Below are 25,071 nucleotides of genomic sequence, written 5' to 3'. Positions count from 1 at the left end.
TATTCTAACTGCTATTTTGGAGTCGGGAAGGAATTTTTCTGCCCCAAAATGGGCTAAATTGGCTTCTGCCTCATTGGTTTTTTTTTTTCCTTCCTCTGGATCAACAAGGGGGACAGGACTATAAATAGGATGAACTAGATGGACATTGTCTTCTTTCAGCCTAACATACTATGTTACTATGTAACAACAAAAAAGTGTTTAGAACTCTTTTAGGGTTCCTTCACATGGGCGGAATGTGTCCGCATTCCGCAGCTAAAAACACAACTAAGGGCTTCTTCATACAGACGCATTACGTGCGCAATACATAAAGAATAGAAGTCATTGATGTCAATATGTTCATTCTCATTATCGTTTTTTGCGTGTGTATTTCTCACTTGTGCAAAATAATTTCTTTTTTCTGCGTATTTGCGCACCAAGGGCCCCATAGAAGCCTATGGTAGGTGCAGAAATGCACGTGAAAAATGCAAGAACATGTGCAATGAGCTGCACCATTCCATGAAAAAGAGAACACATCTGGACCCCACTAGGCTAAATAGCCTTTTAAATTAGCTGTCGCACACGCATATGAACTGGCCCTGTGTGTGCAAAAAGTACAGTACAATGTGCCAATATGCGGGTAAATCAACCTTATTCGCTGCGCAAATACGTTGCGCTGAGGCAAGGGTATTTGCGCATATGCTCATCTGAAGCCGCCCTAAATCTGCCGCTTCAGATTTCCACTCACATTATCCACATACCTAAATGCAGATTTTGGTGCTGAATGTTCTGGATGTTTTCTAGCTGAGGAGTGCAGAAATATTCCACCCGTGTGAATAGGCCCTTAACTCGTTTGTCCTCTGTGACATACATGTACGTCATAGAGGTATCAAACTTTGTAGCTCCCCAATAACTGGCACATCCCTTCCCAAACAATCTTAAGAAGCATTCATCTCCATAATTCCCAAAGAAGGCAACCCCCCTAATTATGTAGTAACGAGACCAATTTGCCTACTAAACACTAACCTTAAACCGTGGGCAAAACCTATCGCACCCTTTCTCAGTAAACTCATACACCCCAACCAAGTGGGGTTTGTCCCAAATAGAGAGGGGAAGTTCAACACTTCTCACATTATACGCGCAATGCACTACGCCAGGCTCAACAAGAACCCTCTTGTTCTACTTAGCACAGATGCCGAAAAAGCCTTTGATAGAGTCAATGGGAATTACATGAGGGACGCCCTGTATGTGTTTGGATTCCTAATGCTACTAATTTCTGCCATCTTTTCTTATACTCACAAGCCACAGTCAGAGTACGGGTCAGTGACACTTTATCGATCAAAAACAGTACTCGACAGGGCTGACTGCTTTCCCCCACCCTTTTTGTGCTGGTGATGGAAACACTACTCCAAAAAGTAAGAGCGCCCAGACATAATTGGCTTAAAAGTCGGAGAGGTTACCCACACTACAGCATCCTTTGCAGACTATCTCCTAATACTGATGACAAACCCAAAAAAGGTACTTTCAGTCTCACCCATCCATGCTATATAATCTTAATTACACTCCACTTTTAACTAAAATACAAAACCAACTGCAGAATTTAAATATACCTTTCCTATCATGGATTGGTCAGAAAAACTTAATATCCACTTATGTCTTACCATCTATCCTATACATAATTTATACAGTACCAATCGCTGTCCCCAAACACTTTCTCAACAAACTTAAAACCCTCATTAACCAATACATCTGGAATCACTGCAAACCCAAGAACAGCTCACTACTTCCTAATTCAATAGAAACCACATGGAGGATTTGGCCTTCCAAGCATTCACCACGACTACCAAGCGAATCACCTTGCCAGATGGCTCTCGTTAGTAGACACTTCAATAGATACCCCCAAATTATTTAAAAATAATTTTTACCCCAAAATAAAAATACCACTCACCCTGCAAAATACAGTCCTTACAGAACCCAATCAATGGGAAAATAAAAAAAAAGTTTTAAATTTTTTACAAGTAGTAAAACATTTAAAAAAATGTATGAGCATAGTATTATTGTTATAGTTGATAAAGTTAACAATTGGAGATGAGCGAGCGTACTCGTTTAGGGCAATTACTCGATCGAGCATCGCTATTTTCCAGTAACTGCCTAATCGGGCGAAAAGATTCGGGGGGCGCCGGGGGTGAGCGGGGGGTTGCAGGGGAGAGAGAGAGAGAGAGCTCCCCCCCATTCCCCCCTGCTACCACCCGCTCCACCCGGGCGCCCCCCGGCGCCCCCCAAATCTTTTTACCCGAGTAGGCAGTTACTCGAAAAAAAGCGATGCTCGATCAAGTAATTGCCCTAAACAAGTACGTTTGCTCATCTCTATTCATTTTTACTGAACTATGAACGCCGCAAAAGCAAAACCCCACAAAAAATGGCAGAATTGCATTTTTTCCACTTTCATCCCACTTTCCGATACATTATATAGTACATTAAATGGTAAAAATACAATAAAAATAGAACTCATCCTGCAAAAAACAATACACTGATGCAGCCATACTGATAGAAAAACTGAAAACTTATGTCTCTTGAAAGGTCGGGGCAAAAAAACAAAAATAAGTCTGATAGTTAAAAGATGAATTGTTCTTATTCTATCCAGCTTCGATGTCACTGTTACCGGCCCAGAAGGAAAAAGCCCATACAGACCGAGCAGGACATTCAGGAAACCGAGAGCAATATAGAAGAACTCTTATACCAAATGGAAGTTTTGGTAAGATTTTTTTTTTTTTTTTTACCAGGGACAGTATGTAAGCTCTGATGAAACCGGCATCCAGGATGATGTTCTGAAGTGACCAAAAGGGAAGCTACTTCATTGAGGTTTATGGTATACGGGCAGCATGGCGGATCATTGCTTAGCACTGTTGACTTGCAGCAGTGGGGTCTTGGGCTATAATTTGACCAACGACAACATCTACAAGGAGTTTGTATGTTCTTCCTGTGTTTGCATACTGATTATGAGCCCCCATATGGACCGTGGTCAATGTGAGTAACATCCTGGGGAATATCTACTGCAAGTGCTACAATAAATAAGCAATATTATATTCCCAATGGGACAGATTTGTTGCAGAGATTTTAGCGACTGTCCCATTCATCTGGCCAACATACTGTAAGCCTTTGCAGTGGCATGTGTCAGAGGTATACTGCATGTCAGAAAATCCTTCGGACACATCTCTCTGACTGAAGGCTCAAGCCTGTTGTGACTAGAGCCTAAGATTTATTTTTGATAATGCAGGTAGGTGTCTAAGGGCCCTTGCACACAGGATGACTGTTGGGCGCTGCGATAATCACAGAGGACATAGGTGTACATCAAGTGGTTGCAGGCAGTTTTTCAGGGAGGAAACAGGGTCAACTAGATGTTGATAGTGGTGAGCCACCATGAAGTGGGATTGCTCTTATTTTGGGGTAATGTTTCTATTGAGTTTTTATGGGGGTATAAGTTGCACTGACTTGCATGCACCTTGATAGGGAAACACTGTACCTTCATACCGAGAGTATTTCTGTTGGATTTTGTACAAACATGGCAAAGGATATATTATTCCCTAGAACATTTTCACTGAGAGGTTGCCTTCAAAGGGCTGATTGTAATTGCATAGTTAGGGCTCTTTCACATGGGTGTATTTGTGCAACAAAACATGCAGTGAATAGAACCCAGTGATTTCAATGGGTTTGTTCACATGAGCATATTTTTTCAGGCGATGTGCAATCATGTGAAATAATATGCGGCATGACCTATTTTGATGCGTATTATGCACCGCAATAGGCCATTGAGGTGAATGGGCTGCGCAAAGACACGGTGAATACGCAGGAATCCTGCATATACACTGCATATTTGCGCACTGTTTCAATGAGCCTGTCGGCATTCTTCTTTGCATGCGCAAATATGCGGTGTATATGCGCACATAAAAACACTTTTGTGCATCTAATAAAAAGGGGAAATATATGAAAAACTGGGAAATTTGGATCCAAAGCAACTTTTTTTTTATATGCCAAACTCTTATCTACTTTAATTATTCTAAGTATGCAAATTTGTGTATTGGATCGATGACCTGACCCTTAAAGGTTGATTTAGAAACAACAATAATCGCTCAAAAGATGTCGCTCAAGCGACTTTTGAGCGGTCATCGTTGTGTCATTTACAGCGCAAGATGATCGCTCAAGATAAGCGATCACCTTGTGCTGCCAGAGGAGGCTGCAGAACCTGCAAGCGGGTTGCTCCCACTTGTCTTCTGCATACAGCTGTTCCCCAGCTCCAGCACCCGGCTGTTGTACAGCCAAGCGCTGGGAGCGGAGGATGCAGAAGACAAGCGGGGTGTCCCCGCTTGTCTTCTGCATACAGCTGTTCTCCCCCTCCAGCGCCCGACTGTTCTATAGCCGAGCGCTGGGAGCAGAGGATGCAGAAGACAAGCCGGGTGTCCCCGCTTGTCTTCTGCAAACACATTTTTTCTGCACGGAGCACCCCGGCTGTTATACAACTGGGCGCTCCGTGCCAGGTATGGAGAACAGAGCTGGACCGCTCTGTTCTTCATATCAAGCCTGTTATGAGGGACGGGATACAGCTGAAACAATAGCATCAGCTGTACCCCGCTGTGATTTCCTGAGAACTGATCACTGATCTTTCAGCACACTGAAAGACAACGATGAGCGACGGCCGCACAATGTCAGTGCAGTTACACACAACGATTATCACTTAAAAGACGGCTTTTGAGCGAATTTTGAGCGATAATCGTTGTGTCTAAATGGGCCTTTAGTTTTCTTTTTTTTAATGTTCAAGTTATACATTTTATGTGCTATCTACAAAATCCTTCGATGATTATCACAATAATGAAATGTCAAGGTTTATTTCCATATTTTTAAAAATTGCATGTAAAAAAAAAGAAACGCTGTAGAGGCTGAAAAATGTGGGTGCAAGTGATTTTTGGGTCAAACAAATGCACAGCATATATTCTTAAGACTGAAATATGCTTATGTCCATGTGAATAGTGACCCCTATAGTGGCCTCAGTAGTAATAGTGACCCCATAGTGGCCAGAGCAGTAAGTGACCTCTGTAGTTGCCCCAGTACTATCAGTGATCTCTATATTGGCCAAAGTAGCAATAGTGACCCCCATAGTAGTCCCAGGGATGCTGCATGGCCAGAGGCCGATAGCAGCCACCCTATTGGCCTTTGGCCGGGCAACATCCCTACAGGCTTTACACCCACCCAGCCTGCAGCTCTAGTCCGGTGGCAGCTGCTGCCAATTCTGTGACCGCTAATTTATCACCTCAGCACAGACGTCAGCGGTCACAGACTCTGCACTGCTCCGCTGGATTTCAGTGAGGCGTGCGCCTGCAATTATGAGCACCAGCGGGTATTTCCCGGGTGTATACCGGTGGGCCTTGCTTGGATAACCCCTTTAAATGATGCAGTGGGCCACATTTGCCCTGCAGCTCTTGTGTTTGATATGTGTGCCCTAGAAGTAGTAATAAAGCAATCTACTGTGTGCTTGAGGCCTAAACTAAAATAGAAGCCTAATGGATTTCTTAGCATATAGTCACATGTAGCAGATTTGTAGCAAAAATTTGTAGTTTCAGTAGATGTGCCTGCATACTAACCACACATCACTCATGTAATACATTTCCCATCATGCATCCCACACTCTTATCTTTACAGCATGACTCCTATCTTTATCCTACAACTAGATTCTTTGACACCTCATCATTTAATGTCCTCCTATGTATTTAGTGATATTCTATATCTTTAACTGGTCAGGGTGAAAAGACTCGCTGGGATCTGGACTGGAAGCTGGATTACTATTTGCCAGGTTACAGAGGACGTTCTGCTACTAGATACATACCAGGTAGGTGGCATTCATAAACGCTCATCAGTTGGTTAGCTAGAGGATCGCCCTCTCTGAAGTGTCCAGGCCAGTTATGAAAAGAAAGGCTTGTCCTCCCATATTTCTCATTTAACAGACACTTGTTTGACTGAATCCTCCACTGGAAAGTATTAAACGCTGGTATCAGTGGCTAAATGTGTATTTGTATACTAAAACCAGTTTACAGACTAAAGAGTTATATGGCACTATCAAGTTGAAAGTCAGGAAATGCTGGGAGTTGATGACGACTTTATGGGGTTGTCTCACTTCTAGCAGTTGTGCTGTAGGAAGCAGATAGCTCCGTACATTACACAGTGGCCTGAGCAGGTACTGCAGACTGAGAACTTTTGAAGTGACTAGGGCTCAGCCTGCAGTACGTACTCGGACTACTATGCAATATTCAGAGCTCTGTGCTTCCTGCTGAAAAACAGCTAGAAGTGGGCCAACCCCTTTAACCCATTCAGGGCCATAGATTTTTTTTTTTTATCCCCATCATCTTCCATTTACATTGCTATATGAAGGCTTGTTTGTTGGACAAGTTGTGTTTTTAATGGTAGCGTTTAATGTACCAAATATTCTATGAAAAAAAAGTTTAAAAAATTTTAAGTCAGAGGAAATGAAAAAAAAAAGCAATTGTACCTTTTTTTGGCGGGGGGGGGGGGGGAGTTAGTTTTTACAGCATTCACAGTACAGAAAGAATGACTTATGAACTTTGTCCTGTGGGTCAGTATGATTATGGTGATATCAAATTCATATATTTGTTTTTCTAGTTTTCAAAAGCAAATATTTTCTTCTTAAAAAAAGAATAACTTTCTGTCGCCATATTTTGAGACCTATAACTTTTTTTACATTTTTTTTGTTGATTGGACTTGATTGGGCTATTTTTTTCTGAGGTGAGCTGTAATTTTTATTAGTACCAGTTTGGGAAACACATCTTTTTCATCACTTTTTTTTCACATTTCATGGGAGCTAGAATAACAAAATTCCCTGCAGTTCTGGAATTCCGTACTTTTTTTTAATAGACTTCACCATGTGGGACAAATATTGTGATATTTTAAAAGTTCTGAATATTAATAGTAAAAATACTTTTCCTACACAGCAGTACCAAAGATGTGGGGTTTCTTGATTATGCGAAGAATGGGAAAAAAGGTTTTCAAACTTTTAATAATTTAAAAAAATTGTAAAAAGATCTTTATTAAATATTTTGTTTTACACTTTTATTGACTTTTGACGGTTGACTGCTTGTACTATATATTGCAATAGTTCAGCTAGACATCTATGCTGACTGTTTAGATGCTACAGTCAAAGCTACTGTGCATCTAAACTGTTAACTGACTTGTTCAGATAACTCTGTTAGCGGCAGTTGTGGGCAGCTGTCAGATGTTAAAAACAGTCGATAGCCACCAGGTATGGAGAAGACTCCGCTCTTGAGCCTGGTCCATACACCTTTCATAACTGCATGACGTATATTTACTTTATGCGGCTAGGAAGGAGTTAAGGTGTCCATACACATTAAATACTGTTGTCCAGGGGGGGGGGGGGGCGTGGCTAGCCGGTGGAGGAATAGGACGCATTGCAGTGCAGCTCCTGCTACCGGCTCGCTTATCCTAGTCCTGTGGATGACACAGACCCGGCTTTTAAATCCCATGGCGAGGGGGAAACATAGAGGAACACCCCGAGCGGCTACGGAGAACTCCAGAAGGGGAATCACCGCTTTTATGAGCCACCCGCAGACAGCGGAGTCCCGCGCGGCCGCAGCCAAGATGGCGGCGACGGAGCTTCCGGCTTCCCGCCCGAGCTCCGACACGGACGGGGACCAGCGCTCAGCTGAGAGAGTCCGGAGAGGAGGCTCTGAAACCCCCGCATCCACACCAACCACGAGCCCTGGAAGCCCATGCCACCGCGGCAACAGAGGAACAGAGGGAGCGGGACACAAAACACCAGACTGCAGCAGCGGCGGCGCGGGGGGAGCGGGAGAAGAGAAGGAAGTTCGGGGCCAGCTTGAGACTCCTGGGGAAGCCAAGGTGGTGAGTACTGGACGGGAAGCTATATCAGGGGTGAGGGGCGACAGCTGCGGATCGGGGACTGTGACACAGGGCGCCCTGGAGGATCCCCCCCCCCCTGCAGAAACAGCCAGCCAGGCAGAGGGCCAGGAGTTATGACCCACTCCCAAGAAGCCCACATAAGGGGCCTCAGCCACAGCATACCCCAACTAAGGACATGCCAGCACAGAGGGACATATCAATAACCCCCAGTAGATCCATACTCACCATAGAAACATTGCCAAGCCCAGGGCCCGCAAAATTGCAGAAGCTGAAGGGAGACTCTCCAAACCAGGAGGGGCCCCCGAGAAGACCTCATTCCCCTCCTCCACAAGAATCCATGACACTCTACAGAGACAGCGTGATAACTCCCCAGTGCGCTGCACGAAGCCCAGGTGCCAGCGCGTCCGCAGCCATACCACCCATCCCCAAGCAAATTACTCCGCTGCCGCAAAGAAACACAAGCACACGGAGAAACACGCAAACCGACACTCAAACCTCAACAAAACACAAGGACCTACGCCCTAGCCACAGCGGATCGGACCAGGTACTATACAGTACGGAAAACCACAATAGCATGGAAGGGCCAAAAACCGACCCAAGACACACCAACTTACATATACCTCCCAGCCAACACGCCTCTCCTGAGGATGAAGACAGATGGGATTGGAAGAAACACCTAAGATCTATGCTGACCCAGAGTCACATCGATACGCTGTTTCAACAACTTGAATCTGCACGTAAAAAAGACGTCAAGGCTCTTCAAAACGAGATCAGGCAAGTGGGTCAGAGAGTTGAATCAGTCGAGGAGGCCCAAGAGAAGACAGACGAAATACTCGAAACTCATAACCAAGAACTACAAACACACTCCCAACAGATTACGGAACTATACACACTCATAGACGACCTAGAAAATCGTCATTGTAGAAATAACTTGCGAATCAGAGGGCTCCCAGAAGCAGTCGAACCCTCTAACCTGGAATCCTGGGCCCAATCCTTTTTCAACAATATCCTAAGAAGACCGGAGGACTCTGCCCTAGAAATCGACAGAATACACTGGTCGCTCGGCCCAAAATCAGCCGACCCCAGCAGACCCAGGGATGTGGTCTGCAGAATACATTTCTATAAAGACAAGGACCTGATAATGCAGAAGACACGTCTATTAAAGGATCTAAAATTTTAAGGCTCCCAGATCCAGATCCTACCAGATCTCTCGCGCCGTACCCTACAACTGCGCAGAGCCTTGAGACCCCTACTGTCATTGCTACAATCAAAAGAGATTCCCTATAGGTGGGGCTACCCCTTCCAGCTCCACGCATCTAAAAATGGCAAGACGGTGACCTTCAGAGGACTGGGTGACCTCCCAAATTTCCTGGGATCTCTTGAACTCCCGTCTGTCCAGCTCCCAGATTGGCCGACCTCGGGCTCTCTTCCACTCCCGCCACCGCGGAACCCCTGGCAGATGGCAACGAAAAAATCCAGACGACGCCGTAGAGACCCACGCGAAAGAGAGAGGAACGACAACAGAAGCGAAACAGGAGACTGAACCAACTGAGATCTCTCCAATGCATACTTCTCCTCGCTTTGAACCTTGCATACTTCTCCTCGCTTTGAATCTATACTCCTTTCTCCTTCATTATCTTTCTTTCTTTCTTTTCACCCCCTAACCCTTATACATGACAAAGTCCGTCATCTTGAACCAAGGGGGGAAATTAGACTCAGGCCGGGTCTGAAAACCACCACAGGCATAATATCCAGTTCCATAAACTTAATGGAACCTAAAAACCGATGGGCGGCCGGAGAGCGGGAGGAAGCTTACTCCCCCCGAGCCTCCACCCACCCACATAGGGCTTACAGCTAATTTCAGCTGTTGTTTACTGCCAGCTATAGGCAGACTACTAGTATTTGGGAACAATTGGAGGTTCCCCCCAATTGTATACCCGTTGTTTAGTGTTTGTCTGTTTTGTTTTTTTAACGAAATGTTGTTCGGTTGTGTTCGTTACCAGTGTCTGTCCCTCCCTCACGTTTATTCCTCCCCCCTCTCACCCACCCTATCGCCCATCATCCTGGAGAGAAACAAGAGGCACTTAATCTCCCGTTTAAAAAAAAAATAAAAATTTTTAATGGCGAACCTAACTTTCTGTACTTATAATACCAAAGGCTTAAATAGTCCTCAGAAAAGAAGACAAGTCCTGTACCACCTACATAGAATAAAAGGCAATGGTAGTGATGCTCCAGGAAACCCACTTTAAAACAGGGAGTGTGCCGAATTGTTCTTCTCAGTATTTACCAACATGGTTCCACGGACCAGACCCTCTAAGAAAAGCAGGAGGAGTATCCATCGCCCTGCACAGATCCCTACAGAACCAATCCATTGACTCCCTAATAGATTCGGGCGGCAGATATATCTTCCTCAAACTTGAAGTAACTGGTGATGTGATTACCTTCGCCAACCTATATTTTCCCAACCAGAACCAAGTTCCGTTCGCGACAAGAATGCTGAATACCCTAGCTTCCTTCACAGGAGGATCGAAGATCATCTGAGGCGGAGACCTCAACCTGGCTATGGACCCCGCCATAGACTGCTCATCGGGTAAGTCCTCCATCTCCCGAGCGGCAACTCGGTCACTTAGGAAAAAACTCGACTCCCTACACCTAATAGACATGTGGAGAACCCTACATCCAGAAACACGAGACTACACGTTCCATTCAGAAGCACAGAACTCCTACAGTAGGATAGACCACCTCATGATCTCCCATAGCCTATTGGACGGAGGCCCCACTTGCTCCCACGGTGACTTCTTGTGGTCAGACCACGCTCCTGTATTTGGAGGCCTCGCGAGCTTGGGGGTAGCCTCGAGAGGTCACCCGTGGAGACTTAATGACAATCTTCTTAGAGACCCAACCTGCGTAGCGGCAATTAAGAAAACGATAGAGGATTTCAAAGGGACCCACAAGGCAGACCAAACTCCTGCGCCAATAAAATGGGAAACTCTCAAATGCGTACTGAGAGGTGTGCTGATCTCTCACGGATCCAGAATTAAGAAGGAGAGATCAGCGTCCCTGATGAACCTAATATCCACCCTAAGGTTTCAGGAGTCAGCCAACAAAAGCCAACAAAACGACGCCTTACGTGCGGAAATTTCTGCCACCCAACAGCAGATCCTTGGGATCTTGGACCAGTGCTCGCTAGTCCTCAGAGACAAATTTAAGAAAGGATCCTTCGAATATGGGGACAAATGCGGGAGTCACCTGGCCAAGACATTACATCCTAGGACACCACTCACTTATATTCCCAAAATACAGACCAGCAGGGGTCACATGGCACACAGCACCACAGATATCCTGAAAGAATTTAAAACATATTACGACAAACTATACAATATTAAACATGACTCTCAAATGCCCTTGTTGACCCACAAAAACGAGATAGAAGCCTACCTAACAGACCACGCCCCCGGGAGGTTGACTGCCATAGAAGCTGAAGATCTAGATCTAGACTTCTGCCCCCAGGAATTGCTAGATATCATTCAAAATCTGAAGGTAAACAAGAGTCCCGGCCCGTATGGATATACAGCCAGATTTTATAAACTCTTTGCCGAAGAGCTTTCTCAGATAGCTCTGGAAGCATTTAACACGGTAAATAGAGGCTGCCCCTTCCCACAACAAGCTCTTCAGGCTCATATATCAGTCATACTCAAACCGGGCAAGGACCCCTCGGCCTGCGGGAGCTACAGACCAATCTCCCTAATAAATGTTGACATCAAAATGTTTGCTAAATTGATAGCCAATAGACTACAGAGCATAATCCCGAGGCTGATTCATCTGGAGCAGGTGGGTTTCGTTCCAGGCAGGGAGGCAAGGGACAATACCATTAAAATGCTGTCCCTTATAGCCAGGGCCAAACAAGCCAAAACCCCTCTGTGCCTCCTATCAATAGACGCCGAGAAGGCATTTGATAGGGTAAATTGGACCTTCCTCTCTGCCACACTTGAAAAAACGGAGCACTGTCGGAACCCTTTGGAGTGAGCAACGGGACGAGACAGGGGTGCCCGCTCTCCCCATTCCTATACATTCTGACAATGGAGACCATGGCTAACGCCATCAGAGGAAATGACTCGATTAAAGGGCTCACGATTGGCCGGGTGGAGCACAAAATGTCACTATTCGCAGATGACCTATTGCTTTACCTGTCTAATCCCGGGTCGGCATGCCTGTTCTCTTGACAGAATTCGAAAGATTTGGGAGAGTTAATAATTATAAAATCAACGCCCAGAAGTCACAGGCCCTGAACGTCTCCCCCCCCCCCCCCCCCGCAGGCCAAGGTCTCACATCTGGAGGCGGTGCTTTCCTTCCACTGGGTCAAATCTCATATCAAATACCTAGGAGTAGCAATTCCAACGGACCCCTCACAAGCTGTAGATAATCTCGAAAGAGACCTCAACAGATGGAACCCCCTTTATCTATCTTGGAATGGACGAGTTAATGCAATTAAAATTGGCGTACTACCCAGATTCCTGTACATATGCCAAACAATCCCAATAGGACTCCCAAGACCGTACTTTAAAAAAATTAGATCTCTAATTACAGACTTTGTATGGAGAGGGTGCAAGCCACGCCTTCGCTTTTCCCTGCTGACAAGGGAAAAAGAGAAGGGGGGACTGGGCCTCCCGGACTTCTCCCTCTATTACAGAGCCAACATAGCAACATGTGTTCTATACATTCTTAGAAATAGAAGCTCAAGACTGTGGGCGAAAATAGAACAGACAGGCGATATCGACGGACTAGACGGAGCCTTTTGGATCCCACTTAAAGGAATCAATTCTATCCCTAACATTTCCCCCTTCTGTCTCCAACTAACAAAAACGTGGGCAGGTTTCGCACCCAAATACGGACTAGTCAGCATCCCAGGTCCACTAACGCCGCTCACGGCGAATCCTCTATTTAGAACCACCCTATGTCAACAGGGACTCCTGACACTCCCTGCCACGCTGACCCCCAGACTAAGAGACGTAATGACGCAGTCGGGACTAAAAACCATGACAGAAATCTTAGGGCAGAACGCACCGTAGCTCCAATATCTCCAATTAAGGGGATTCGTGAGATCGCTGACGCCCAAGGAAAACTTAACAGCCCCACTTACAGCGTTTGAACAACTCTACCTATCTCACACAAACCACAGACACATGATCTCCAGTCTATATAAGATGTTGCTGGCTCGGGAGGCGGAGGACGAAAACCCGAGGTATAGAGAGGCCTGGGAACGGGAACTGGGTGATAATATTCCAGAGGAAGACTGGTCCAAGATTTGGACCCTTACGCACAAACTTTTCCCAGCGGGCAAGGTCCAAGATCTTAACTATAAGATCCTATCTAGGTGGTACAGAACTCCTGACCAGCTACAGAAGATCTTCCAGCAGACTTCGCCCCTGTGCTGGAGATGCAGCGAGAGCAGAGGCACAATGATCCACATCTGGTGGGAGTGTCAGCCAGTAGCCACCCTCTGGAAGGACATAATAATTCTCTTTAACCAAATTGACCATACAACGGTGACAATTACACCGCAGCTGGCTCTGCTCTCACTCTTCCCAGGATCAGTAAAGACTGCCAAAACTGGCTTATTAAGATACTTCATAATAGCAATGAGGAGACTTATCCCGAGGCTCTGGCGCTCTCCTCACACTCCCACCAGGGGCATGTGGATAGCAGAGATCCACACTCTTATGAGATACGACGAGATGGGAGCGGAGGACCCCAAGGCCTGGGAAGCTACCTACAAGACGTGGCGGCCTTGGGTGGCGTTTAGAGATTCAGACAAACTTACGAGATGGGTCGAACAGGGAAGTGACCCACAGGCCTCCACCAGAAGACCACAATCACCAGTTACAGATGCTGCTCTCCCCCACCTTCCCTCATCATCCCTGCCCCCTCCTCCCTCTTGTATCCAAATAGGTTAAGTTTTGTTGAGTTGAAGGGGAACCCATATTCCACGACTTACTCGTAGGCAAAGGAAAATCCAGTCTTTATAATTCTCAACATAAGAGGATTTGGAGAAAAAGAGGAAAGGTGAATAACCATAGAAGCTACACGGGACCCCTATCAAGGGTTCAAACCCCCACCTAGAGTCCATAAGAAGCTCAACCACCCCAAAGCTATTCCTACCACTGAAGGTGATTGCCAGCGAGATTTCCCCCCCCCCCCCCCCTCTCATCACCCTCCCCCCCCTTATTTCTTTTTTTTTTTCCTTTCTCTTTGTTTGATGTTTCTCTATACACATGTTGCTTATATTTCAATATTTATTGACAGATTCGCAAACCAAAACCAAAATGTTGTCAGTTAAGTGAAATGCGTAATAAAATTTAATTGAACCTAAATACTGTCGTCCAAACCCACTGATTTTGACGAGACCAACCAATCATCTAATGAAAGCTGTGGTTTGTCTCCTGCTTTTCCTTCAAAGCAGATGTTTGGGTAAAGTAGGATTCAGCTTGCTGGATTTCATGGCCAACCCTTTGTTCTCACAATAGATAAGCCACGACCAACAACTAGTTACATGCTCTTCCTACTTCAGTATACCTCTATATATATATATCTAGCAGCTTGGATGAAAAGAAAACTAATTCACTGGCTCCTATGACCATGGCGTGGACCCGCATATCGCCGCATAAAGTAACTGTATCTAGAGCCTTTAGCATGCACCCATAGAGTACAGTCTTTATCGTGCGTAATATGCGGACAAGAAGAATATGCTGCATTCTTTTTTACTCGCGTATTACACGCAATTAAGGTCAAAAGCAGTGTCGTGTCTCCTTAAGGAGAGCACCCAAAAAGTGTGTTGGGACACCTAGGGGGTGAGTGGATCAGGGGATGGTATCGTCTCTCCCCAAGGAGAGCACCCAGAAGGGGTGTGGGGACACCTAAAAGCTAAGTAAGGAGACTTACAAGGCACTGCTCCTCTGGGAAATTTATGCAAATCAGAATGATGGAAAAATACCTCTACAGCGCCATCTATTGGATGGCAGCATTCCTTCAATTTAAAGTGACCTCATAACAAATTCTCAATGATTGGGAATATTAAACCAAGTGGGAAACCATCCATAAACCATGGTTTAATATTCCCAATCATTGAAGGACTTGTTATACGGTCACTTTGAATTGAAGGAATGCTGCCATCCAATAGATGGCGCTGTAGAGGTATTTTTCCATCTTTCTGATTTGCATACGCAATTAATAAACGCTAGTGTGAGTGTAACAGTGCAAATCAATGTAATTGAATTTCCGCAACACACCGCGCATTACACGACTATACATCGCAGGCGTAAAATTCAATTCAAATACGCTCGTATAATAAGCCTGGCCTTATACACAGCCATTAGACTAAAGTGATGACATTCTATCTGCCTTCATCCCGCACTGGATGTAGCGGTGATTGCCGGCAGAAGTGATTACCAAAACTTGGCTATTAGGTTTGTTTCACTTACGGAGCTTTTGCCATGGCTGTGTTTGTGCAGCGGACACTTTCGCAAAAGTGACAATAGGAAGTGCAGCTGTAGAGTTACTTTGGCATTAAATATTCAGAAACTGACAATAAGCTGTAATTTTATCAGCGTTCAAGCAATAACATAGTGACAGCTCGCCATCTGTTGCTGAGAGGCAAATCTAAAAGGGACGATCAACATGACGGCTACAAATAAACAGACAAATACCTGTGTAAGCAGAACAAACATTAATAATTAGCTTACGGGCCTAAACACATGGACGTGTTTTTCTCCCGTCATGTGGTCGTAATATTCACCGCCGCATAACAAGACAAAACGAAATCACTGATTTCAATTGAGTTCAGTTGTTTCATTTTCACTATTGGGATTCTCGCCCGTTAATTGTACAGCTGAGAGATAATAGGACTTGCCCTATCTTTCCCGCACGAAGTATAGGGCAGGACTAGAGATGAGCGAGCATACTCGCTAAGTGCAATTGCTCGAGCGAGCATTACCCTTAGCGAGTACCTGCCCGCTCGGGAGACAAAGTTCGGGTGCCGGCGCGGAGGAGCGGTGAGTTGCAGGCAGTCAGCAGAGGGGAGTGGGGGGGAGAGAGGTCTCCCCTCCGTTCATCCCCGCTCTCCCCTGCAGCTCCCTGCCTGCCGCCAGCACCCGAACCTTGTCTCTTGAGTGGGCAGGTACTCGCTAAGGGTAATGCTCGCTCGAGCAATTGCCCTTAGCGAGTATGCTCGCTCATCTCTAGGCAGGACCAATTTACCCGTGTCTTTTTCTTCAAACTCCTGCGCTATGGTGCAGAGATTGAATGGCCGGCAAAGAACCTCATTCATGCGCAATTACACTCTGTACCGGCGAACGTAGTTGGATATACGGGCGTCTGAAATTGCCCTAAGGGCAAAATCAGACGAGCGTGTTAAAAGATGAATCGGCAACGTTTCGACCTACATACAGAGGTCTTCTTCAAGCTCAGTCATCATTGACAAATGCCACATATAAATACATACACACAAATTAGAAAAACAATTACAGCTGTAAGGAGGTGTGTTGCTGTCTATTATCACAGATGTTTCAGTTAATTTACATAATTACAATCCAGTTAACCCACTCATGGCTAATACAGCCTTTACTCACAGTGAAAAAGTTTCCTATCTCTGCTGGATCCCCACCTATCATCCAAAGGGTTAAAGATATCCCCTCATTACTCAAGCAAGTTAGTCACTTTAGTGCGTGATGAGAACTACATCAAACCACGTCATATCTATAATGTGCGCATGTGAGAGCATCAAACGCTCTCGCCATCCCTCGCCTAAGGATAGATCATACGACATAATTAGGGATGAGCGAGTATACTCGCTAAAGCACATTACTCGAGCGAGTAGTGCCTTAGCCGAGTATCTCCTCGCTCGTCTCTAAAGATTCGGGGGCCGGCGGGGGAGAGCGGGGAGGAATGGAGGGGAGATCTCTCTCTCCCTCTCTCCCCCCGCTCCCCACCGCAACTCACCTGTCACCCGCGCCGGCTCCCGAATCTTTAGAGACGAGCGGGGAGATACTCGGTTAAGGCACTACTCGCTCGAGTAATGTGCCTTAGAGAGTATACTCGCTCATCTCTAGACATAATCCTATCATGTGCATGCGTGGAAATGACACATTCCCGCGGTAGAGCTATCCGGTGAACCCTCATAAACATGTACGTTACAGGCGCATAGTGTGACTGCGCCTGCGCCACGTCAATGGCAAATCCCTTCACATATATTAGCACACAGTCCGGCTGCGCATGCGCTACACTGATAGCACAACCATTCATTAATGGTAGTATGCGATATGATTATGTGCGCTATACTAGCAGTGTGTTCATTGGTAAATGGTGAAACGGGAAAAATCCTATATCTACTGAGTCCATCACAACCTATATATTAAATTACTATTGTGTCAAAATTATTATGGGAATGGTTTAACTACATATCAGATCCATATTAATCCCTACCCGAAGGATAGGGCACAATGTCATTCCACCATTTGTAAATCAATTCCCCTACAATCCACATACGGTATAGGAGAAAGAAAACAACACTTTTAAGGAAATCCTTGCAAAACCCAATTTACTATAAACTTTACAGATATTTGTATCAATAGCTTTTTTCCTTCCCTGGTGGACTTACAACAATAGTCCCCTAGGTGATCAATCTAGTAGAATCCAACAGAGACTGTGTACCAAAACAGTAAATTATACCAGGAAACAGAATCTGAGGGACAGCAACAGAAAAACCTACAAAACAAAAAATAAGAATAAAACAGCCCATTGGGTTGTAATTAGAGATGAGCGAGCATACTCGATAAGGCAAACTACTTGAGCGAGCAGTGGCTTATTCGAGTACCTGCCCGCTCGTCTCTAAAGATTCGGGTGCCGGCAGGGGGCGGGGGAGAGCGGGGAGATCTCTCTCTCACTCCCCCCCCCCCCCCCCGCTCCCCCTGCTCACCGCCGCAACTGTCACCCGCGCCGGCACCCGAATCTTTAGAGACGAGCGGGCAGATACTCGAATAAGGCACTCATCTCTAGTTGTAATGTGTCCAAGGTAGATATCCACTTTAATTCTTTCTTTTTTAGGAGAGCAAAACGGTCACCACCTCTCTCAAGGAGAGGTACATGATCAATGATTACATAGTGCAACTGGCTAATAAAATGTTTTAGTATTGGTAAACCTTCCGTTTTATTTCTTATTGTGCTTTTGTGTTTAGATATTCTTGCACGTACCTCCTGCACTCTCTCTCCCACATACGCTTTACCATATGGGCATGTAATTAAGTAGATAACGTACGAGGATTTACATGTATAACGGTCGTTGATTTTAAACACCTGTCCCGTTAACGGATGCCAAAAAGTATCTCAACTTGCGCAGTTCAAACATGCATAATTACCCGATTTAGGTGGAGCAAACATTGTTTTTGTAAGACCTTAGTCTTTGATTGATATAGCGGGTTCATCAATCAATTGACATTTAAAAGGTGCTTCTGGGCAGCACCTTTTAAATGTACTGCTGTAAGCAGGGGGGTATTCCTATAGTGGGGAGAGAGAGGGGGAGTGGCTGGATTCTCACAGAGAATCCCCATGGAGGGCAGGGGCTAGGGGGCAGGTCACTCTAGCCTCGCCCCCTCCTTCCACGCTCTCAAGGGAAGCTCTTGGGATTCTCCATAGCAGAGAGAGACAGTGCTGGTACGGGGGATTTCCCCCACGTAGGGACAGTGAGCGGAGCTAACAGGGGTTTCCCCATAGCCCAGCTCCGTCTCTCCCTGCACTGGGGAAACCCCCCATAGCTCCGCTCACTGTCCCTGCTCTGGGGAAATCCCCAAGCCCTGCGGGGCTTCTTCTTTCTCTTCGTGGAGCAGCTGTGCTTCTCCAAGTGCATCTGCTTCAGTTTCATGAGTGCTGAGATACCCTCCAAGGTACACACCAACAGATTTGCACCACAGATACGCAGCAAATACCTTCATAGCATGCTATGAGAAAACACTTCTTGCACACTCGCAGAAACCAATTGCTGTCTCCACGAGCGGAGGAAAAGTCATACATGCTCTATTTTTGTGCGATGTCTACACGAATGGCTTGCATTGAAGTCAAGGGAATCTGTCTGACCTGCGGCCCATCCGCAATTGACATTGCGGATAGGTCACAGATTCCACGTCTTCACCTAACGACAGCGCAGGAAAAAAATTGATTCCAAAAAAGTCTGTAATGTGCACATCCGACGGCGGCTCACCGCGACCATCCGCAGTACAGAGAAAACAGAGTAATGACATCATTTTTTTTACATCATTTTAGCTGATCCACAGCTCCCAAGATCTATGAAAAAGAAGGTCTGTAAAGATGATGTTTTTAAAAGGCTGTCTGCACCAAGACAGAGGTAAGAGGCAGCACATGATGACATTGTAGCACTGATAAAACTCTACGGTGGGGATTTCTCAAAAGTCATAAATTTTGTTATAAGTATCGCCTGTGCAACTTTTTGACCTTTACACTTCTCAACCTCACTTTTTAGAAACAGGGGCGAGACTTATTGGGAGGGAGCATGGTCGCCCCACCTTGACACATTTATGTATGATTTACACCAGAAACTGGAGAAAATTATACCAGAAAGTTGATGTTTGAAATAATAAGTCTCTGACTACTTCATGTTTTTCCCGGCTCTTGTGGAGTCATTATGGTAGTAGTATTTACTGTACTGTACTGTATGGGACGTTACAGTCTGCTGCAGCCAGTTACCAAGCTCAGCGTTTGAGCACTGAGCTCTATCATTGGTTGCAGCAGCCTTTCATGGCCTATAGGCTGGCCGTTGCAACCTGTAAACATGGTGTCATGGGAGAAACCCAGAGCAGCACACAGTAGGGAGCAAGGAGAGGGGAATATATAACAGTTTGTTGCTTTCTTGCCAGGGAAACACTTTTCAGAAAAAAAAAATCCCAGACAACCCCTTTGGTATGGCAATGGTACCCAGTTTCATATCTACTGGGAATGTTCTCTTTTGACTCCCTTTTGGAGTGAAGTCCGAAGCTTGACTGAGAACTTATCCTCTCCCTTATCTACTAGGCCAAACGCCTTAACAAAGTGTCCACCAGGCTGCTCCTTCATATTTGTCCAGCAGCAAAGACACTTTTTGCAAAACAGCTCTGCCATCCCAAATAGATCTGTATGCTAGACTCAAGGACATTCGCTCACTTGAATATCTAGCAGTATTCCTTAACAATACAAAAGAGTTCTTCCAGGCTATCTAGGATCCCTAGGGCGCCCTTAACATTCTTAATAGAGATGAGCAAGCATACTCGCTAAGGACAATTACTCGAGCGAGTATTGTCCTTAGCGAGTACCTGCCCGCTCAGAAGAAAAGATTCGGATGCCGGGTGAGCGGTGAGTTCCGGGAGTGAGCAGGGGGAAGAGAGGGAGAGAGAGATCTCCCCTCTCTTTCCCCCCGCTCTCCCCTCCCGCGGAAATGTCATGTTTTTTCCGTTGCGGCAAAACTGCGAGATTCCTGCGGTGAAACCGACCCGTGGGAAACCAACATAAAAAGAAGCTAGCCTGACCAATTTTACGTACTTGTTGATATCAATGTTCAGTCTTATAACCTTGTCTGCTCAATTCACCTGCCACATTTTATGTATTTTTTCCCCTCTTTATTATTATAGAATCACTAATAGGAAAATACTAGTCACACGTGAGGGCTTAATTTCCATAAATGAGAGAGTGCACATTGGCGTGGTCCTTAGTGGGCAGTCCAACAAACCTTGCAAACCAGAATAGTGCTGCACTCATCATATGGCTAAAGGATTCTCTGCTACCCTAGCACAGCTACTAGCTAAGCTCTTGAAGTAAAGTGTGTGGATAATATATGTGGTTTCTTCTGGCTACATCCCAGTTAACAGCTGGATGTCTTGTTAATAATGAACAGATTTAAGTTCTTTTATTGCCTCCTAGAAGTACTTGTTTGAGGTTCTGTCATGTAAATACCTCCCCAGGTTCTTTATAAGCTGGATAAAAGTATTAAACACAGTCCCACAATGGTTCCAATAGCTTCAGAACCAGGCAGGCATACCCTCCCCTACTATCTCCACTACTTTTATCCTTGGCCATAGAACACCTTATCTTTCTCTATTTGGACACACTCAACTTCATCTTTTTAATTATTTCTTTAAGACACCTATACATGGGATGACTGTCGCTTCTGTGATTTCACACTGGAAGGATCATCATTCAGTGAATGGAGGTGGCGCGCATTGCAGATATCTACCGTCCACTAGTCTCCATTCACACGAAGACCGAAGTCAGACGAGTGTTTTTTGCGCGTGCCTATGTGCATAAAAAATATGTCTATTTGAACCATTCGTTTCCTATGTAGCGTTCACATGTCCGTTTTTTTACAGGCGCAAAGTCTTTGCAGCTGCAAAAGATAGTACATGCGTACATCTGCAAAGTCCGTGCTGCATGTAAAGAATGCCTGTGCTGCGTCTTATCGGCTGAGTACTGTGACCAATCAGAGGCAGTGCTCAGCTGTCATTCAATGAATGGCTGAGTGCTGCCTCTGATTGGACACAGCGCTCAACCAAATCAGACGCAGTGCTTTCTGGAGGCAAACATGCTTCAGAAGAGTGCTTGGGAGAAGATGATGTGTGTGATATATAATTTTTTTTTTCCAAGCAGCTTGGGCTTATTTTCAGGGAAGGGTTTATATTTCAAGCACTTCCCCGAAAATCACTGCAGGGGTTGCCTGCATCCCATTGCTTTCAATGGGGTGGCAGCAACGCCGGTCCCATTAAAAGCAATGGGAGAACAACGCAGTCCTCTGCCACAGCAGTGACAGCTGTGGCAAGCGATTCCTTCATCCCCACGGTCCCCGTCGGGATGAAGGAATCCCTTGCAATAGCTGTCACAGCTGTGGCAGAGGATCACAATCTTCTCCGTATGTTTTCAATGGTGAAATAAGGCACTGGCACCATTGAGAACGCACAGGGAAGATCGCGATCCTCTGGCACAGCTGGGACTCTGGTACTATTGAATGACTAAGAGCTGCCTCTGATTAGTTACAGTGTTCAGCCAATCAGAGGCAGCTGTTTCAGCAGGTGGGGATTTAATATCCCCGCCTGCTGAAAGCACTTCAGAGCAGTGCAGGGAGAAGACCTGGCTGGATGCGTCTGAGCCCCAGCAGCTGCGGACAGGTGAGTATATATTTTTTACACATGTTAGAGATGATTTTCAGGGAAGGCCTTATATTTAAAGCCCTTCCCCGAAAAATCCCTGCAGCCCATTGCTTTTAATAGAGCTGGCTGTAGTGCCAGCTCCATTGAATTCATTGGGATAGCATTGCGGTCCTCTGCCACAGCTGTCACAGCTGTGGCAGAGGATTGCGATCTTCTCTGTATGTCAATGGGGCCGCCACTGCTCCAGCCGGCCCCATTGACCAAAGCTGAAACCCCTGGATGTGACAGCATCCAGGGGTTTCGCATCCAAGGAATCCCCTGCTGCAGCTGTCACAGCCACAGCAGGGGATTACAGGCAGCGCACTTTATGTGCGTTTTTTCAGCGTGACGCCCACTTCGGTCACGCAATTTTTTTTACGCACACGTTTTCACGCACATAAATTTGCACATAAAAACGCCCCTCTGACTGAGTCCTTGGCGAGAAGTTGCTCACTAGCTGCTTCGCTTAAGTGAGCTGAAACAAAGTGACTAGCAACTAAGTGGTTTCTCACTCAGTGTCCTGTCAGTGAATGTAAAAAATTGCGACTTCAAGCAATTTGGGAGAGAACCGCCCCATGTAAAGGTACTTTTATCTATTTTTATAAATACCTCCAGAAAAGTTCTATCATCACAAATAGTAGCAGAAAGTCTGTAGCCCTAAAACTTCTCTTACTGCAAGCAACAATAGATGAAATGATAGTAATAAGCAAAAACACTGGCCATCACAATACATACATAGATATCAATATGTTCATGTAACAAGGTATACTAGGCTACAACACAAGGCACATTGGTCCATTATTCTAGTTTCTACAGCCATGTCTATGGGTCATACGGTTGTCTTTCTTTTAGGACACCATCTCCTTGCCATGCCATATCTTGTGATGCTTTCAAGTTGGGAATTGCTGACAAGATGCAGAGAAAAGGAGTCAAGTGCTGCACTGCTACACTTCAAGGAAGTTGGAAATCTCAAACATACAAACATTTGCCAACTACGATGTCAGCCAAGATGTAAATATCTGTAAATGTTATGTATGCATTATGTGGAAAGTACTTCTACACAAAGGCTGTGATGCAGGTTAGATGTCTACTGACTGATGTTTATTGACTTCTAATCATGTACAGTATGAAAGTAAATAATTGCGAGGTCACAATGCTGTGTGCCTTGGTCTATAGACTCGGGTTTCTGGGTTTATTCTTCAGCTGGACTTGAGGTTGCTTTTAGATGAAATGATAATGGTTCAAAAAATCGTTCAAATGAGCGAAAGTGAACGATACTCGTTCAGTATAAATGCGGGCCAATGACCAAACATCAAGCGAGTATCATCCTTACCGAGTACCTGCCTGCTCGCCTGCAAAGATTCAGGTGCCAGCATGGGGCGACGGGGGAGAGTGGCGGGGAATGGGTAGGAGATCTGTCTCTTCCCCCCGCTCCCTCTTGCTCACCCCCGCCGACACCCGAATCTTTGTGGGTGAGCAGGCAGGTACTCGGTAAGGATGATACTCGCTCGAGTATCTGTCCTTACCAAATACGCTCGCTCATCTCTATTTATAATGCCATCATAATAGAACACACCATTAAAAGCTCAGCTCCATAAACTAGTCAATAAAGCTAGTGTCATCTAAATAATAGATAACGTGGAAATTCCCACTATTAGGAAATTAAAACCTTAATGGGCACTAGCTTTTCAAACAACTTGTACTTATGTAATCACCAATGTGATAACTAGCAAAAGTGCAAATCACTGTGTTTACCTAAAGTGATGTTTGCGTGCTTAAGAAGTTCTCTAAAGCTCTGGGCCTCTAGGGGCTTCCCATGCTTCATGTCCTGCCAACATAATATCGAAGGCTGAAAAAAGACATTTGCCAATCCAGTTTAGCCTATTACTCCCAATGTTGATCCAGAGGAAGGCAAAAAAAAAATAAAAATGAGGTAGAAGCCAATTTTTCTTATTTAGGGGAAAAAACTCCTTCCTTTCTGGCAATCGGAATAATCCCCGGATCAACAACCCTTCTAAAGTTAGTAATGATAATATAACATTGTATCACTCAAGAAAGCCGTCCAGGCCCCTTGTTCTCTTTTATCGAATTTACCATCACCACGTCCTCAGGCAGAGAGTTCCATAGTCTCACTGCTCTTATAGTAAAGAACCCTAGAGGCGTAACTTGAAGATTCTGGGCCCCGATGCCAAACCTGTAACAGGGCTCCCAACTATAATGATTTTTTCATAGTACTGGGCTCCCAATATGGAGAAGAGAGGCCTTAGGGGCCCCCTAAGGCTTCTGGGCCCGGGTGCAACCGCATTCCCTGCACCTTCTATAGTTACGCCCCCTGAAGAACCTCCTTCTATATCGGTGTAGAAACCTTCTTTCCTCTAGCTGTAGAGGGCGCCCCCTTGTTACAGTCCTGGTATGCATCATTAGGGGACATGCACACAAACCTTGACAGAGCCGCCATGTGATTTGCATATAGAGATCTGCAGCTAAATAATGCATACAAATCTGTAAAATCTCAAAAATCAGGCAAGTTGCAATGCATTTACTCAGACTGGCCCACAGGGAAACAGGTGAATTCCCCAATGGCCCCTGAGCCAGGAGTGAGCCCCTACATGAATGGCACAATGCACAGTACATATGGATAGTTAGCATACAACACCTCCAATATATATTTGCATGTAGCTTGTTCAGTGGTCCCAATAATGAATTCTACTGCTAGGCCCTAGGCACCCTAGTCTGACACTGCATTTAGTGTATGTTTCCTGTCTTCTATCAACCAGCCCTCAATAGAAGTGAACTGGCAGCACTTTACATTTACCTAAATGTAGTATTCTACTATGTGTTATATGTGCAGCATGAAGAAGTAAAAGAAATAGTAAAACATCTCCATCTGATGCTGTCATATTGTCAGCAGTATAATTATGATCCAGTCTGTCGT

At 45.4% G+C, this 25,071-nt stretch overlaps 1 protein-coding gene across 1 annotated transcript in view; it reads left to right on the top strand.

The window, feature by feature from the left end:
* Window positions 1-25,071, top strand: part of LOC136577475 (uncharacterized) — a 229,887-nt gene that overhangs the window by 174,818 nt on the left and 29,998 nt on the right. The window contains exons 11-14 of the mRNA XM_066577376.1: window positions 2,621-2,731; window positions 5,770-5,857; window positions 19,231-19,312; window positions 22,989-23,147. Of these exons, the coding sequence (XP_066433473.1) occupies window positions 2,621-2,731; window positions 5,770-5,857; window positions 19,231-19,312; window positions 22,989-23,147 (440 nt within the window). The remainder of the gene's footprint in view (window positions 1-2,620; window positions 2,732-5,769; window positions 5,858-19,230; window positions 19,313-22,988; window positions 23,148-25,071) is intronic.

The sequence above is a fragment of the Eleutherodactylus coqui genome, chromosome 8 (assembly GCF_035609145.1).
Source record: "Eleutherodactylus coqui strain aEleCoq1 chromosome 8, aEleCoq1.hap1, whole genome shotgun sequence".
NCBI lineage: Eukaryota > Metazoa > Chordata > Amphibia > Anura > Eleutherodactylidae > Eleutherodactylus > Eleutherodactylus coqui.
This window is presented reverse-complemented; position numbering and strand designations above follow the sequence as displayed.